General features: G+C 43.9%; 1 protein-coding gene across 4 annotated transcripts in view; it reads left to right on the top strand.

The window, feature by feature from the left end:
• The window catches only part of SLC44A3 (solute carrier family 44 member 3), a 54,656-nt gene that overhangs the window by 18,467 nt on the left and 21,983 nt on the right, over positions 1–14,206 (top strand). For all 4 annotated transcript variants that reach the window (XM_064147302.1, XM_064147304.1, XM_064147301.1 and 1 more), the window contains 2 exons: positions 737–923; positions 8,790–8,955. In XM_064147302.1, coding sequence (XP_064003372.1) covers positions 737–923; positions 8,790–8,955 — 353 coding nt within the window. The remainder of the gene's footprint in view (positions 1–736; positions 924–8,789; positions 8,956–14,206) is intronic.

Raw genomic sequence — 14,206 nt, 5'->3', positions numbered from 1 at the left:
CCTCACTGTCTGCTCTTCCATCCCACACTTCCTGAGCTTGCTCACTAGGATGTCATGGGAGATGGTGTCAAGGCCTTGCTAAGGTCAAGTAGACTACATCCACTTCTCTCCCTGAATCTACCCATTCAGTTATGTCATTATAGAATGCTATCAGGTTAGTCAAGCATGACTTCCCCTTGGTAAACCCATGCTGACTACTCCTGATAACCTTCTTCCCTTCCAAGTGCCTAGAGAGGCCCTCCAGAAGGAGCTGGTCCATCCAGGGGTGGAGGTGAGGCTGACTGGTCTATAGTTCCCTGGAACCTCTTTCTTGCCCTTTCTGAAGACTGGAGTGACATTGGCTGTCAGAGTAGTTTGGTTGTGCTGCTGTCCTTTCTGCAGAAAAGGACTAGTCCTCCTACTTCTGTGACCTGAGTAGGAAGAAAGTGTAAATATTGGTAATATACAAATGCAGTGTGTAGCATGTCATGTGTGCTTGTGTTCCCATTAGGTGAATTACAGTTTTACCAATCCTGTTTCATTTAAAAAGTGGTAATGATTTTAGACAGCCTGGTTTTAATCTACAGACTCTTTGAGAATAAAGACAGTCTCAGAAAGGTTTTCAGTGAAATAACACAACCTTGCTTTGTGTCTGTGTGAAGTCTGTGGCCCCTGATCCCATGTTTGACAACTCTGATACTTTTCTTAAGGAAAAAAAAAACAACTCTACAATTTGTCTTTTTATTTTCTGTAACAGGTTGTTCTGCTTTCCCTTATACTTGTACTGAGGACGAGACTTCAGTTCACTGTACAGCTCTTTCGAAATGTCAGTGAAATCGTTGGCAGAATTCCTTTCCTCCTGTTCCAGCCACTCTGGACCTTTCTTATTCTCATGATGTTCTGGGTGTTTTGGGTTGCTGTACTGCTTAGCTTAGGAACTGCAGGTGAGTGTATGCTTCCCATGTATTTGGGTAAGTACTATCTTGTTTCCTAGATTGAATTCTGAAATATGGAACCTTCTGGTATTAATGTGCAAACCGTGGGCTGGCACTGTTCACTAACAGTGTTACACTAGCGGTGTTACTCATTTGGTTTGTCTTTTTCTTTTTATCCCTACTTGGAGTCTTCAGCGTCACTGTAGTTCTGTAAGACATAGCACTACAGAAGAAAGGTTTTTGCTCCTCTAAGTGAGCTTTAGTTTTCTTCTTTCTCCAATACTTAATCTTGGTTAGATTACAGTAGATAGAGTTGTATGTTCGGTGTATTTAAAGAAAGGAATGGGAGGAAGGAGACAGCTTTTAGTGCAGTTGTTATGCAGTGAATGAGCAATGTGCTGTTGTTGTGAAGGCTGATCACTGTTTCTGACTCAGGGTGGGATTGGGGAGTGGTATTAGGAGGGGGTTTTGGGGAGCTGTGTGGTGGGTTTATTTAGGATCAGTAACTGGGTTTCATCCTCATGTGAGAGAGGCTGAGGAGGAAAATGAGGGGCTGGAGGTGGGTGGGGGAGTGTTTTGGGGACTTTGGGGAGGTTTGGGGGGCTGCAGGGTGGATTTATTTGGGATCAGTAACTGGGCTCCACTGTTGTGTGAGAGGAAAGCGAACAGTTCACTGACAGCTGCTACCATGATTTAGACTGGTGCAGCAGTATTTGGATTAATCCAGATTCTTGCAGTTGTAGGGGAGGTGCTCTCTAGAAATAGTCAGTGACTGTGACATGTCTGCAATAACAAGTGTCTCATGTGGAATTGGGGTTCTGAGAGACCTACCACTGTAAGATCTGTCACTGACTGGAGCGAGGTAGTGTGGATGCCATCCCTTGGCCCAGCAACCATGCCATCCAAGGCAAGGAGAAGTTGTTCTTCCATGCAGTGTCACCCAAAGAGAGGAGGCGGAATGCTGTGTAGCTCTGGGGATAACTCCTCATGCAGATACCAACCTTTGTATGTAGGAAGCCTTATGATTTGGGGATTGGTTTGGTTTTATTTTAAATTTCTAGGGCCACTGCTAGGAGTTTGTTATCCTTTAGGTTTGAGTTGATATAGAGTTGCTGCAGACAGAGGCAGTTGTTTGGCGTTCCCATATTTATTTACGGATTTTATCTGTTCTGAAACTTGGCAATGGTTTCTATGTAGAAAAGCAAATCCAGCCTAACTCTTTCAATGTATTTTATCTTGTGTTTCCACCACCTCTTGACACAGCAGCAGCAGCTCCTCTGTACAGGCTCACCACTCCTTGCTAGGCCAGAAAAGCCTCCAGCATTTCTGTTTCTGCTGCTTTTCCCCCAGTAGGTCTTGCCTGTCAGAAATGGCTGCTTTAAGCACATGCCTGTCTGATAACCTATTTCTTTTGCAGAGCAGTGAGACCTAGCAAGATCAAATGTCCGGCTTGTGGTCCTTTTGTGAGTTGTTTCTCTCTAAGTAGTCAAGCAGATTTGCTTTGCTTTACCTGTCATGGATATTCCTTTTGCACACTTCTCTGAGCTGGATTTTCATAGAACGTTAGCATTGGAAGGGACCACAAGGATCATCTAGTTTCAACTGCCCTGCCATCGGTAGGGAACCCTACCCTAGATCATGCTGGCCAGAGCCTCATCCAGCCTGGCCTTAAACACCTCCAGGGATGGGGCCTCAACTACTTCCCTGGGCAACCCATTGCAGAGTCTCACCACTCCCACAGTGAAGAACTTCCTTCTCCCGTCCAGTCCATATCCCAAAAAATCCCTCCCCAGCTTTTTTGTAGGCGCCTGTCAGATACTGGAAAGCCACAACAAGGTCACCTGGGAGACTCCTCTTCTCCAGACTGAACAGCCCCGACTCTTTCAGTCTGTCCTCATAGGAGAGGTGATCCAGCCCTCTGATCATCCTAGTGGCCCTTCTCTGGACATGCTCCAGCATGTCCACATCCCTCTTGTAATAGAGGCTCCAGAACTGGATGTATATTTCCTTCACAGAGGTAGCATTTTGAGCTGGACACAGCTTTGTGTGCTTTTTAGCTGTTCTCCAAAGTCTTCGTCCCATTAATATTCATATCAGCTAGGCAGGAGTCATTTGTAAGATAAGTCTAATGATAGTAAATCTAGTAGCAGGTAAATAAAATTAATTGTAACACACATATTTGTGAAATGTAATTGACTACCTATGAGAGAAATACTACATCCTTGATGTTGAGCTGACCCACTTCCCACAGGAAAATTCATTGCTACTCTTAGTATACACATGTAAGGATGTGTGAAGCTTGCCCTTGTTAAATCTAGACTTAGAAAATGCCATCTGAGTCCATTGTACTCAAAAGCTTTTGGAAGCACAGCATGCACTAGAAGTGTGGAAATAGTCTATTTCATATGATCCAAACAGCTTGATGCTAAGTGCAGGATGGGGACCTGGTCAGGTATTTCCAGGATGCTTTTGCAGACTTTGCAGGAAAGTAGTGTCTTGCACATGATATCTGGAAGCAAATCTCACGTGTATTCACAGAGAAATAAACCCCAATGGAAACATGGAAACTGCCTTGGAGAGTTTTTTTGTGCTTTATCCATGTTGTTCCATTTTCCTTCATTGGTTATGTTCTCTGTTTCCTGGTAGAGCTTTCCATTAAACTATTCTTTTTCCTCTGCCTGCTTACGAAGTAGGATCCGAAGAGTTCGTGACTTGCTGTTAGGTTTGTAGTGCAGCACACGTCTTCTGACTCAACGATGCTTTGTTTGTTGTCTTCTCCCAGTGTGATAGGAATGCTGATGTTTTTCCAGCCAGTGATAAAAACAATACAGTGCAGAGGGAAGCTTCTTAGTAGAGTGATACTAAAGCTTCTAGGACGCTCTCAGTTTTGAATGAATTTACCTTTTTGCATAAGAAGGGAAGGTCATTTCCAGGCCATTCCATGTTAATACATTGCTCAGGTGAGAGATCTGGTAAGACCTGTTTTGTCTGAGGTCTTCCGCAGAACGTTTTTAGTGTAATTCAATCCTGGTGAGATTTTTCTGTCAACAGTTACCGTGGTGGTATTTAGAAGAGGACATACATTTGGTAAATAACACAAACCAATTCCAAGTTACAGCATAAGCATGAATTCAGATAGAAAAATGCCACTCTACATATTCAATTACTTTGCAGGTTAAAACTCAATTTTATTGATTCTGTCATTTGTATTTGTAGTTATTCCCTTTGTTATGCTGTGTACGTTGTGGCGACTGTCGTTGCCCAGCAGGTGTAAACCAATCTCTTAGCAAAGTTCAAGGGCTGAAGTGTTTCTATACAGAAGACATTGATGGCCTGCAGCAGCGTCAGTACCCACTAGGCGTTGAAAAAGCGGTTGGAGAAAGCTGCTTTTGGTAACAAAGGAACTACTCTGGAGAGGAGTTTGAAGACAGCGGAGGTGATTTTTGCCTTTTAAAAACTGAGGAAGTAGCAAAGGATTGTTTTGCCCAGCTATCAGGTTGAGGTAATTGGTCCCAGTTACACAAGAGGTTGGTGTCAGCAGGAGGTATGGCAATTGCCTGCTCTGACCTCAGATTTGTTTTGTAGTTCAAAACTTGGCCAGATGAAGAGTAGACTAGGTTTGGTGCTCAGCATATCCCTTGAAGTGTATTTCAAATTTTCAGTCCAAAGATGAGTCCTCTGAAATGATGCCCTGAAGAGCAGCTCACTGGGGGCTGTTTTTCTGTTGTAGGCTGACTAAGACTTGCACATCACATAAGAAGAAAATACTGTAGTGCTGTACACTTCATAATGCAGCTGCAGAAGCCCTTTGGGTTTGCTACAATCACTCTGTAAATGGAAGACGTTTCTTTGGATTTTGAGTTTTGCTCTGGAGCACTTGATCCTCCTTCATCTGTAGTACACCTGATCATTATGGACCACACAGGCATCTTATTTACATGCCCTCTCAAAGTTAATGTTACTCTGAGAAAAGGCTATCCCCTTGGAAGCTCTAGGAAGCTGTAGCCTGCACTTGGCAAGTCTGCATAAGTCTGCACATGACTAACTTGAAACATCAGGATAATCCTGTTAAAATTAATGGGGCTGCTTATGCACTTTAAGGTGGGCACCTGCTTAAGTACCTTGGTAATTCAGAATCTCTAAGAGCAGCAGAGGCTGAGTGAATTCCAGAGCTAGAAAGCCAGCAGAAATGCCAAAACTCCACGAGACTTGGTACCTCACCCAGAGTGGCACCAATTAGAACTGTTAGCTGGCTAGGAATGGAATTCAGCTGCACTTTGGAAAAGCTGGATGGAGTTTTATTGTCTGCTAATTTGTGCAGTATTTCATTGCAGAGCTGAAGTGGCCACGGGACACAGCCAAGCATGTCTTGCAGCATGCAGCAGTTGTGAGGTTGGCATGGCATGAATGCTCTGCATGTAGTACAGGATGAAAATGTGGTAAAGGACTTGTATGTAGTGAAGGTGAGGCCTACAGGCAAGGAAGCAATAAAACTGCCACATAAAGCTGTGCAGTAGCAAAACTAGCTATAAAAATGCATTTCCTTCTGGGCCTTTGACATTTCAGTTAATAGTCAGCTAACTTAACTGAAAATACCACTACATAGAAAAAAGCTGAATAAGATAATGTGATAAATTCTGTTGCTGGAAACGTGAAAATTCAGTGTATGGTGCCAGAACCTTGCCTCAGTGGTGGGAAGGAGGCATAGTATTCTTATATTAACAGGAATTGGTAAGCAAGCTCCCAATGTTTTCTGGTCAGTTGTCCTTTGTTTCTGTGGCTGGACTAGACTCTCCAAGAGTTTCTCTCACTTAAAAATGCCTGCTGCTCGAGGCATCAGCAAAACCTTGGTAGCAGCAGCTTCCAAGTAAGAGCATCCGGCAGAGGTCTGCAAGTACCAGAATGTAGCTAATGGTACTGCATGTGTATACTGGTAGGTATCTTTGTTTTGCTGTGCTGCAGTACTGGGCTGCAGAGTCAGCTGGAGAATGAAGCTGCAAACGCTTGTGGCCGTTTGCATTGCTGGTGACACTTCTTTGGAAGCACTTTCAACAGATCAGGGTTTGTACTATCAGAAGGGTTTAGATTTTCTGATTCAGCTATAAAGACTTCATTTACTTACTGACTTCTTAATGATGTCACCAAGAGTGTGTAGTACACCAGAAAGATTCATGATTTTGTAGTTGGAGAATAATATTCTGGTGACATCTCAAGGCTTTGTTGACAAAGTTTAGCTTCTGTGAACAGATGGATGACAGCAGAGTGATAAGGGCTATAGTGAATGCTTCTCCTAACAGGGTATCTAGGGTAGCTTTAAAGTTCATGCCACTGAGACTGACATGTGAAAAGCAGCATTGCATGTAGTTCTGTGGGCAGAATTATGGATGTGTGGTAGGTGCAGCAGGCAGAAGAATCAGACACAGCTGTTTACACTGGTGCTTCTGTGAAGGGAAGTAACAAAACCAATTTACATACCTAGACAGCATAGTGGTCAGTGGTCAACTCCCAGGTGGACATGCCTGATTTCTGTGCAACAGCATGTGCATGTGGATGAGGCACGGCCAGATACGTAGCTACTGCAGGATGTTATTTCAGCAGGCTGGGAAAAAGCAAGCAGAATTGACTTGTCAGGCTTCGTGACAAAACTACAGAAACAAGGTGTGAAATGGGACTTTCTTTGCAAAACAAGTGTTCACATGGATTGTGTGGTGGAAAAGTGTGCAATTCTGCTAGCAAATGGCAATATGTTTTTGTTTAAAAATGTGGAGGTGTAAGACTACCTTGTATCTCACTCCCCATTTGTCTGAGTAAGGGCTATAGGCTATGGTTAATGAGCATATTTGGTAGTCCCATGTACTGCAGGACACTGGCAGTCAAGAGCTTGTGGAAGAAGTAAGGGAGAATGAAAATCTTTAAAGAATAGTATAATGCATATATTGTTTTAACAGAGCAATGCAGATGAACCTACCCTCAAAAAAATCCCCTTTAAAAAAAGTAAATGGAAGCAACAGTATATTCCTGAGGGACAGCACTTCAAAGCGCTTGCCTGCTTAGCTAAAATTGATAGCCTTTCAGAAACTAAAATCTCTAGAGTGCATGTCTGTATTTATGCACTCCTGTAGCATTGTTTTATCCTTTCAAAGAACTTTAAAATTATTTAGCAGTGCTAGTGTGAGGTAGAATAATATTTTTCATAATTTATGGGCAAACAGAATCACAGAATGTCAGGGGCAGGAAGGGACCTTGAAAGCTCAAGATCATCCAGTCCAACCCCCACTGTCAGAGGAGGAACACCTAGAGCAGATGACACAGGAACACATCCAGGCAGGTCTTGGATACCTCCAGAGAGAGACTCCACAACTCCCCTGGGCAGCCTGTTCCAGTGTTCTGTCACCCTCACAGGGAAAAAAAAATCCTCTTCATGTTTCCGTGGAACTTCGTATACCTCAGCTTCCACTGAGCTATCATGGGCATCACCCAGCAGAGCCCATCTCCAGCCTCTTGGCACTCAACATTACATCTTTATATCCAGGAATGAGTTCACCCCTCAGGACTATTATCTCCAATCAGTACAGCCCCATCTCCCTCAGGCTCTCCTTCTAAGGAAGATGTTCCGCTGCCTTCAGCGTCTTTGTTGCTCTGTGCTGGACTTTCTCAAGCAGTTCCTTGAAGTCCCTCTTGAACTGAGAAGTCCAGAATTGGACACAATATTCCAGATATGGCCTCACCAGGGCAGAGTAGAGAGAGAAGAGAACCCCTCTTGACCTACTAACCACAGCCTTTCTAATCCACCCCAGGCTGGCACTGGCCTTCTTGGCCACCAGAGCACATTGCTGGCTCATGGTCAGCCTCCCATCAACTAGGATCCTCAGTTCCTTTTCCCCTTCACTGCTCTCCAGCAGGTCAGTCCCCAAGCTATACTGATCCCTGGGGTTGTTCCTTCCCAAGTGCCAGACTCTACACTTGCCCCTGTTGGACTTCATTAAATTTCTGCCTGCTCAACTCTCAGCCTGTCCAAGTCTCACTGAATGGCAGCACAACTCTCCAGCTGGCAGCTGCCCCACCCAGTTTGTTGTCATCAGCAAACTTGCTGACAGTGCGCTCTGTGGCCTCGTCCAGGTCACTGATGAATGTATTGAGTAGGATTGGTCCCAGTACTGACCCGTGAAGGACTCCACTAGCTACAGGCCTCCAACTGGACTCCATCCCATTGGCCACAACTCTCTGACTTCTTCCCTTCAACCAGTTCCCATCCACCTCACTCCCTGATCATCCAGACCATACATCTGGTATTACCAGAACTGGAAGCAGGGGTTTCAGCTTGAGTAAGTTCATGTCCCTGAGCACAGTGTTAGGCCACCTTTATGCACCCATATTTTGCACAAAAAATGCAGGATACAGAGAGCAGAAAACCAGTTGCCATGATTCTAATTAGTTAACATTATTAAAGGTAGTAATTAAAATAGTACTTCTATTTTGTTGTGATGGTACTGACTGTGAGTTTATTTCAAATATGAATGAAGAAAATGAAGGTTTACTTCTGAGCCATTGATTACTCAAGTCTTGATCAACACTTTCTTGAAAATTTGACCACTTTGTAGCCGTCCTCTGGACATCATTGGCAACTGTGTCTCTGTTAATTTAAACCCCAGCTTTTGCTTTTTGTAAGAGTTTTATTTTTTAAAATTCAGTATTTTCTCTCTCAGATGTTGTTAGAATCAACAGAGTTAAAAAGCATCTGAATTGCTCTTTTGTTGTAACTGTATTGAGGAAAAGTTCAGAAGCAAGGGCACAGCAGTACTTCTGTTATCCTAGATGTACTTTATTGGTTTGTTTTTTTTCTTTTCTGGTATGTTACAATAATCTCAACTCCAGGTACTGCACAGACTACTTCAGGAGGACAAGTGGAACACAGAGCTCTGTCGGGAATTTGCTACCTGGTGTGGTATCATTTTGTTGGCCTTATCTGGACCAGTGAGTTCATTCTTGCCTGTCAACAAATGACAATTGCTGGAGCAGTGGTCACTTGTTACTTCAACAGGTGAGTGCAGAGTTGCCCCCATATGGTTTTTAAGGATGTCACAGCATCACTTTAAAATTTTTCTAGGCAAAATAGACTGCAATTTATATTACTATCTTGAAATCCAATTTAGTATAAAATAATGTTGCTTGTTACAAGGTCTTGACTAAGATTTTATGGCGTATAAGATACTAGTGTGACTCATACCTACCACTCAAGTGCCGAACTGAGCCCTAGTAGAAGCCAGGAGAGCCCAGCTTACTGATGAGGCTGCTGCTAGGAAGGCACAGGCTGCATTTCACCCTTTTGCCGGAGACTGCATTAGCTGCAGATGGAGGTGTAATATACAGGTCCTTGGGAATTCCATCTATTGGTGGGCAGTGTGACCTCTTCCTTTAAGTGTTCATCCCTGCTCTGGGTTTCTGTTTGTTCTGGCCACAGAAGTGCCTACATGTCTTTCTTTTTTTTTTTTCTGCACAGGTATTTTCAGTAAACTAAATGCTTTAACACCTCTGTGGAGAATTTAGAGATGTATAAGCAAACTTCCTTGAATTTTATGTTGCTCTGAAATCCAGGTGTTGAGGAAATGAGGAATTAATTATTAATTATACTCGGATTTAGACACTGTAAAATGAAATTAAATTGGCTTTGTACAGTGGAGCATTGCTGTGCTGTCATTACAGCAAAAGATTTAAACTTACCAAGACATGGAGTTTTTTGACCATGAAGAGAGTAGTATCCTGAAAGTGCTTTTCCTCATAAGTATGTTGTGAGCTCTGTCATCCATCTTCACCACCCTGCCCCTCTGCACCCAGCCATGAGATTTTCTGACCTGTGGAAAAACTCTGGCATCTTAAGACATTTCTTCATTTTTTGAGGAACCTGGTGATAATCTTAATTAGTTGGAAAATCAGCCCTTGAGGAAGGTGATGTGAGAGTAAGTTGAAGAGCCTGGAGCACTGTCCACAGCCACATGGGACCACTGGTTTTGGGTGGCTGGGAAGGGCAGTTTTGGACTTCTCCAAAACCTAGGTAACAGGTTTCTGTTGATGTTCTCTAGACTGTATCCCTGAGTGTTCAGTTGCTGATAGGAGGGCCTCCTACTGAAATGCTTCCAACTGATCTGTTCTCTTCCATCCAACAGAGACAGCAGCACAGGCCCTTCTTGCAGGAGCAGTTTTGTAAGGGTTTCTTGCTACAGCTGACAGCTGCTGTGCTCCAGGCAAAACAGCAAAGCTGAACCTGGGAACAGCCAGCCTACATCATCATTGGAAGGGATCTTTTTGCCTTTCCATCCAAAAGCTCAAGACAGGGCAATGTGTAGCACATATATCAGGACTCTCTCTCAGAATCTATGTGCAGCCAACAGCTGTGCCACTGAACTGGTGTTGGTGAAAGAGCAAAAAAAAAATTAAAATGCAGCTTTTTCAAAGGTTGAGATTTGTAGAGTGGCACAGTCTTGCTACTACTTTGTGTGCCGTGGTATTTCTCATGTCATCTTTTTCCTGATGAAACTCTAAACAGAGCTGTGCTGCTGTAGGTAATGGGCTGCTCTTTTCTTCTAAGCACAGTTCTGTCCCTCAGGCTTTAATAAGTGATTCAGCTTTAACAGCTGGATGCTGTAACAATCATTTAAGTAGGCTTGCTTGAGAAGGCATAGGAAAGAAAAGCAGTTTCACCCGCTTACTGCAGTGCTTTTTGGTTTGACACACTGAATCTCTGCAGCAGAGACACCGTCCATGTCTTCTCCACCCAGCACAGGAGAGCGCCTGCAGAAACTGCTGTGATGACATTTACTGCTCTGTTAGAGTCTTCTGCTCCCCAGCTATTTTTCGCTGCTGCAGGAACTGGCCAGAGTACAGAAGTTCCTGCACTCATTTGTATTGAAATCATCTTGTACTTCTGCTGTTGAGCCCCCTGTTTGCTTGCTAGGTGACATATACTGTGCTGAGACAGTTTTGCTTGGAAGGGACAATGCAATTTTTCTGTGGTATTCCCAGCCTTTAGGCTGTCAGCACAGATGTGCAGAGACACAGAGTGGTGTGGGAATGGGGAGAGAGTGGTTAACTGCAAGAGCAGTCACACCATAGAGGGCAATGGTTATCTCAAGCTGTTCCAGCAATTCTGAGTTTGTGTGCTGTAGTTTTATGATGTATTCCCTGGGGCAGCATCATAAAGGCATGTCACAAGAGTTTGTTTGTGATACCTCAGGGAGAGGCTTTCTTCTTTGCTTGTAAGTGCTCAGAGGAAGTGGCACAGCCTTTCCCTATGGAAATCACCTTCCGCAGCACGTGCAGCACTCTGCCAGTGCAGCTGCAAATGAAGAGGGATGAGGAGCATTCCAGCTGGATCAGCTTTACAGGTGTTTGATCTGTAATGCCACCACTGAAAAGTGATTTTGCCTCATTTCATAGAATCATAGAACATCAGGGGCTGGAGGGGACCTTGAAAGATCATCCAATCCAACCCCTGCTGTAAGAGCAGGATCACCTATGCCAGGTCACACAGGAACACATTCAGATGGTTCTTGAATATTTCCAGAGAGGAAGACTCCACAATCTCCCTGGGCAGTCTGTTCCAGGACTCTGTCACCCTCACAGGTTAAAAATTCTTCCTCAGGTTCACATGGAACCTCCTATGCCTTAACTTCCACCCATTGCCCCTTGTCTTGTCACTGGGCCTCAGCAGGGAGGGTAGAGGGACAGGAGAACCTCCTTCAACCTACTAACCACAGCCTTTCTAATCCACCCCAGGCTGGCACTGGCCTTCTTGGCCACCAGAGCACATTGCTGGCTCATGGTCAGCCTCCCATCAACTAGGATCCTCAGTTCCTTTTCCCCTTCACTGCTCTCCAGCAGGTCAGTCCCCAAGCTATACTGATCCCTGGGGTTGTTCCTTCCCAAGTGCCAGACTCTACACTTGCCCCTGTTGGACTTCATTAAATTTCTGCCTGCTCAACTCTCAGCCTGTCCAAGTCTCACTGAATGGCAGCACAACTCTCCAGCTGGCAGCTGCCCCACCCAGTTTGTTGTCATCAGCAAACTTGCTGACAGTGCGCTCTGTGGCCTCGTCCAGGTCACTGATGAATGTATTGAGTAGGACTGGTCCCAGTACTGACCCGTGAAGGACTCCACTAGCTACAGGCCTCCAACTGGACTCCATCCCATTGGCCACAACTCTCTGACTTCTTCCCTTCAACCAGTTCCCATCCACCTCACACCCTGATCATCCAGACCACACCTCCTCAGTTTAGCTATGAGGATGCTGTGGCAGACAGTGCTAAACACTATAGTGAAATCCAGGTAAAGCACATCCACTGCTCTTCCATCATCTATCCACCTGGTTATGTCCTCAGAGAAGGTTATCAGGTTGGTCAAACATGACTTCAGATTAAGGATTAGTATGTGAAAGATATGATTGATTTAATGAAAAAAATAGGAGGGGTTTTGCTCAAGGAGTACTTTTTAGGACTTTTTAGAGCTTAGTCTTTTTAAAAATCTCCTTTCTTACTATTGCTGCTTTACACAAGGGTTTATTTTCATCTTAGATTGCCTAGGTGTTGTGTTTATGTTTACCTTTTCAGTGAGATGAGAATAAAGGTATTGTAGGGCAACTTGTCCCATGTTACAGGCATTGCTGTGCTGTCTGTATTTGAGCTTATTCAGTCACTCCAAAGCATGTACGTGGCTGCAAAGCATTGAAGTGAAGCATTGTCAGGACTGGCGTTTTCCACTTGGCTGTGAGGTGTTCAGCAACACAGCCTCAGACATCCATTGAGATTTGAAATTTGTACATCAGTAAGTGAAAGGTCCAGGTTTATGGACTTGCACCAGAACTGTTGCAAGAAGAACCCAGACTACATTTTTAAGGCATTTCCACTTACCTTTTCTAATCCATCTGCAATATTTATGAGGATCCTTTTCCCTGTTTATGTACTTGACCCAGTCCATGTAAAAGAGCCGTCAGCGTGTCTGTAGTCAGACCTGTCCCTTAAGGCTTTGAGAAAAAGGGCAGTGGGAAGTACAGTCTGTCTGTACTCTGTTAGTCTGAAAGTGCTGCTTGGAGGAAGATGTGATTCATTTCCTTCACACAAAATCTCCTTTCAGGTATGGCAACATTTGTGTCTTCTGACTGTAGTAAGATGACATTTTTTTCTCCACATTAAGTGTTTTTAAAATGGTGCATGTGATCACTGGATTCAGGGAACTCGGTGTTAAGACAGTGTCACAGAGCTCCCAAGACAATAAGGACCATTGGCAGCACTGAAGAAAGAAAATCTGTAAAAGATTCTGTGGGTTTGAGTACAGGTTCACAGGACTTTGCAATAGTAATGTTCTAGGTAAATCCAGCAATCCCGTGGTGACATAAAAAGGGAATACCAAAAATGAAAAGCGAGCCATGTCCCCAGTCAGTTTGTAACTGACTCTATCAGGCAGGTTCCTATTTTACCCTGGTAGCTTGTGTGTGCAGTGAACTTTCATGTATTTCCTACACCAAGCTAGAATTACAAGGGAGGTCTTTGTTCTTTTTCTAATCTGTGTGGGAGCAAAGCAAGAAACCTTGTCAGAGTTCTTCTTGTGTTCAAGAATTCCTTTGCTAGGAGAAGAAGGTCTGGAAAAGGAGCCAAATGTGTAGAAACTAAGGTAAATGGAACTTTTTACATGTTAGGAGATTTTACTCAATGTTTTACATTCCTGCTCATTCATTGTTCCTGTTAAAAATATTAAAACCCTTTTTCATTGTTCTCCTCAGTAGCAAGTAAGTTATTAACAAAGGAGTATAAACTTTGTCATTTCTGTATTTCTCAGCTTTTGTTAACATTATACTTCCAGAAACTTAATCTTCTATGTTAGAATCACAGAATGGGCTGGGTTGGAAGGGACCTCCAAAGCTCATCCAGCTCACCTCTCTCTGCACTCAGCAGGGACATCCTCAACCAGATCAGGTTGCCCAGGGCCCTTCTGAGCCTCACCTTGAATATCTGCATGAATGGGGCCTCCACTATGTCTCTGGGCAACCTGTTCCAGTGTTCCACTACCCTCATGGTAAAGATTGTTCTGAGACCTGCCTGAAACTGTCATATGGAAGGTAGTTTACAAGGGAAAATGAGAGAGTGGTACTAAATGAGTAGAGTAACTCATCTATGTTGTCTTGTCTGTGTTTCTAAACCAGAAGCCTCTGATGGCTTAAGAAAAACAAGTCTGCCTTACTGAGTATCCACCACGTTGTTCCCCACCTAGCTGTAAGACAAAGGCGTGCAGCATGTAAGGCA

Source organism: Pogoniulus pusillus, chromosome 8 (assembly GCF_015220805.1).
Source record: "Pogoniulus pusillus isolate bPogPus1 chromosome 8, bPogPus1.pri, whole genome shotgun sequence".
In the NCBI taxonomy this organism is placed as follows: Eukaryota; Metazoa; Chordata; class Aves; order Piciformes; family Lybiidae; genus Pogoniulus; species Pogoniulus pusillus.
This window is presented reverse-complemented; position numbering and strand designations above follow the sequence as displayed.